This window comes from Myotis davidii, unplaced genomic scaffold (assembly GCF_000327345.1).
Source record: "Myotis davidii unplaced genomic scaffold, ASM32734v1 scaffold609, whole genome shotgun sequence".
In the NCBI taxonomy this organism is placed as follows: Eukaryota; Metazoa; Chordata; class Mammalia; order Chiroptera; family Vespertilionidae; genus Myotis; species Myotis davidii.
Window position 1 is genome coordinate 2,751,759 of NW_006300164.1, and position 3,671 is coordinate 2,755,429.

The window sequence follows — 3,671 nt, forward strand, 5'->3', positions numbered from 1 at the left end:
GGGACCCCGAGTCCAGCTTACCGAGCTCACATCCCATATCTTTAGGGTTTTGTCATCTGAGGCAGAAACAAGGAGGTTAGAATCTGAGGACCAGGCCACATCGGATATTCCCTGGGGAGAAAAGACAGAGGGTCACCCCCTTGAGGGACAAAACGCAGTGAACCTGCAGAAGCCAAATCTCCCCCTCTCCATCCGACTGGACACACAGCCCTCCTCCCTCTCTCCACGTCCGCAGCCAGCGCTGAGCACGGGAGACCCCGCCCGGACGAGGACAAGCACGCTCTCGCCAGCTCTGCAGGCCTCACCGTGGGCAGAAACTCGTCCGGGACTCAGGAGTATTTGCTTAAAAAAACAAGAGGTGGCAGCTCTGGCCCGTGGCTTAGTGGTTAGTGTCAGCTCTCACACCAAAGGGTTGCGGGTTCAATTCCCGGTCGAGGGCAGGCACCTGGGTTGTGGGAAGTCTTTCTCTCTCTCCTAAGCCCCATGGGCCCTTCTTTTGCCTCTGTAACTTGTTCCCTGAGCCCATGTGAACCAGTGGGCTCACTCTTTCTACCTTGGTGACTTTTCTAAAATAAACTTCCACTTGTATTTGAAAAAACGAGCAGATACAAATAACTACCAAAAAGAACCTGGAAGGGCCCCGCCAATGTGGCTCAGGGGTGAGCGTTGATCCATGAACCAAGTGACTCCCGGTCAGGACACACCCGGGTTCCAGCTCCATCCCAAGCGGGGTGTGCAGGAGGCAGCCGATCTTTCTCTCTCTATCCCTCTCCCCCAAATCAATAAAAAACATATTTAAAAAATAAAAAGAATTCGGGGGGAAACTCAACATAAACTCCACAGGCCTGAGAGAGGGGCCCCACCCACGTGATGGCTGGAGCTACGCTGTCCAGCAGCCACCGCAGTGTGCAGGGCCGATACCTACCAGCTTGTGACCAGATATAGTTTTCTCGAATTTCCCATCATAGGCGCCCCAAATTTTAATGAGCTTGTCTGCAGCTGAAAGAAAGGAGTAACAAAGAGCCGGTCATCCACAGTCCAGAATCTGCGTTTTCCCACCTGAGCCCCCGGGAACAGTGTGAGGGACCCTGAGGAGTGCCACCCACACGGAACAGGCAACACTCTCCACTGCCCGGCCACTGCCCACTGCCATGCAGAGTGGCAGTGGGCACAATTTCAACAGGGAATGGACTCTTCCAGTTAAACGCGGAAGCTAACAGGCACATCCACGCTGCACCGACGCAGAGGGGTGTCGGAACGCAAGTCCCCCTCTCCCCCCCACACACACCGGTTTCTCCCAGCCACCAAGGCCCCGCTGATACCTACACGAACTCGCCAGCCACTCCCCGTTCGGGCTGAATTTCACGGAGGACACGGCTTTCGTGTGGCCGGCCAGGGTGAACTTTAGAGCATAGTTTGGTTTCACAGGTGTAGGCTGGTGAAGAAACAGTACTCATCAGCCACAAGCACCCACCACCATCAAGTCAACCGTCAGTCTGGATTCGATTCCCAAAACCGAATGTCAAGCTCAGACCTCCAGCTTGAGCTCCACACCACGTGGCTACCAGAGCTGTCTGCATGTCACCTCACCCTGCACAAGCAGCCTGAGCTCTTACTTCTGCAGCCCTCACCTCAGTGCCTCGGCTCCAGCACCCTAATCCCACCCACCCAGACCACCAGCACCCGCCTGTGCCAACCGGGTGGGCACCCGCCCGCCCACATGCAGCCCCAAGCAAACCGGAAGGCTGCTCCCGGTGATAGGTCTGCAGGGGTCTGCACCTGCCCAGGCATCAGAACTGCGGCCCGGGAGGGGGGCTGCAGAACAGCGCTGCCTGGGCCCCAGGCTCTCACAGGAGGACTAAGGAGCTGTGTTGTTGCTAAGGCCCCGCCCCAGGGGACGGGTCTGGAAACCGCCAGTCACAGAACACAATCGACAGCAGCTCTCTGGCGGGGAGAACACCGATGGACCGGCAATGCCATCCCCAAGCACCTTGCAGCCCGTGCCCCTGCAGGTCCCCAGGAGCCGCGGGGACTTGCCTTGCTCTGCGTGGCTGACGAGGAGGGGGTGGGCTGCGCTCGGGGGGCCTCTGCCTCCGGCTTCTTCTCCTCCGTTGCCATGGCTCCGAGGCCCACCGGGCAGCAGGGAGATGCAGGCGGATGGGTTCACAGCTCCACACAGAACACTCAGAGCAGGGAGAACTCTGGGCTACCGCAGCCTACAGTGGGGGACCTAGGCCAACAAGCAAACCGTATTTTAAAAGGCAATTTCCAGGAAAAAGGATAAAAATTATCGGACCGCCTTACAGAGCCTGGATCTGCTGTTCCAAATGGAGGCGCCCGTTACCCTAACTCCCGAACGCCTTCAGAGGCTGCCAGAGCCCAGAGCCCCTCAGGCTCCTGCAGTAGCTGTGACCAAAGGCCCCTCCTTCAAGGCTGCTCCCTGTTGTTACCTGGGGCCTGTGGGAATGCGGAAGGCAGCCCCGCCCGCCTAGTAAACACAACCTCTGCTTCAAAGGGCCCTGCACGTTACAAACCACTGAAGGCTGCTGGTCAGGGAAGCAGCCGGTTACAGAGAAGGGTTACGGGAGGCTGTGCTTCGGGAGCACAGGTGTGGGGACTTTCCAAGGCCTCACCTGCACCCGGGGATGCAATAGCTGAGAGCCACGTCTGCAAACCCAAGGGCTCCCCCGGCCCTGCCTGCTGTGCCACCGTCTGCATGAGGCTGGCGCTGCCGGAGGGAAAGCCTGGCTCCATTAGGTCTCACCCAGAAGCACACCGACCAGGGCTCGGAGGGGAGCCACCAGGGTGTTCCTGTAAGTACCATGGCCATCCAACTCCGGAAGCTGGAATCCCCATCAGGAGTTTGCACTGTGCGTCCTTGTTTGGAGCTAAAACTGAAGTGTGCACAGTGGAGTGAAATGGAAGCCACCAGAAAAAGAGCAAGCTCAGCCTTCACCCACGAGGGGTAGGAATTACCACCCAGCACAGCTGAGCAGAGCACCCCGGGCCCCGGCTGGCCACCTGCGGCGAGGAGCCCACTGCACCGCGTGGGGGAGGGGGGGCAGTCCTGGTAGAGAAAACGTGCTGGCACTCAGCTGCCGTGGGCAAAGGCTAGGTGGGCTCTGCCAGTCCCGGAGCGAGGAGCAAGGACCAGGGCTAGAAAGTCCCCCCGGAGAGTCCAGCCCTGGGGATGCCCGACCACACAGGGCTGAGGCCAGTGAGCCCCGCACCGGCAGAGACAGGAGAGGAGAAAGGAGCGCTTCAGGGGCCAGAACAGCGCGTTTTAGCATAAAAACTGAGGCCCAGCAGGAGGTGGCAAACCGGCTGCCCTCAGGTGAGGACAGAAGGGATGCCCAACCCTCCCGCCAGCCCAACCCGCTCGCACCTGGGCGAGCGAAGCATCCGCGCAAAAACCCAGCTGGGCTTCCAGCCGGACCCCACGTTTATCCCTAAGGGGGTGGGGGGGGAAGCGCGGCATTTTGGGCATTTCTAAACCCTCGGTGGTTCCTGGGGCCACTGGGGAGCCGGCTGGGGACTGGCCCTTAGAAAGGCGGTCTGGGAAAGGGGACACCAACGGCCGCTGGCGCTGGCCCCCCGGGCACCCTACCCGCCCCCCGGGCACCCTACCTGCCCCCAGGTGCTCCCTAACCTCCTGCGGCCAAGCCCCGACC

At 60.0% G+C, this 3,671-nt stretch overlaps 1 protein-coding gene across 1 annotated transcript in view; it reads right to left on the reverse strand.

Annotated features, from left to right (window-relative positions):
• The window catches only part of WDR5 (WD repeat domain 5), an 11,063-nt gene extending 8,635 nt beyond the window's left edge, over nucleotides 1–2,428 (reverse strand). Inside the window, exons 1-4 of the mRNA XM_006776594.2 lie at nucleotides 2,038–2,428; nucleotides 1,327–1,435; nucleotides 926–999; nucleotides 22–111 (exon numbers count right to left, since the gene is read on the reverse strand). Coding sequence (XP_006776657.1) covers nucleotides 22–111; nucleotides 926–999; nucleotides 1,327–1,435; nucleotides 2,038–2,118 — 354 coding nt within the window. The 5' untranslated portion in view covers nucleotides 2,119–2,428. The remainder of the gene's footprint in view (nucleotides 1–21; nucleotides 112–925; nucleotides 1,000–1,326; nucleotides 1,436–2,037) is intronic.
• Nucleotides 2,429–3,671: the final 1,243 nt, after the last annotated feature.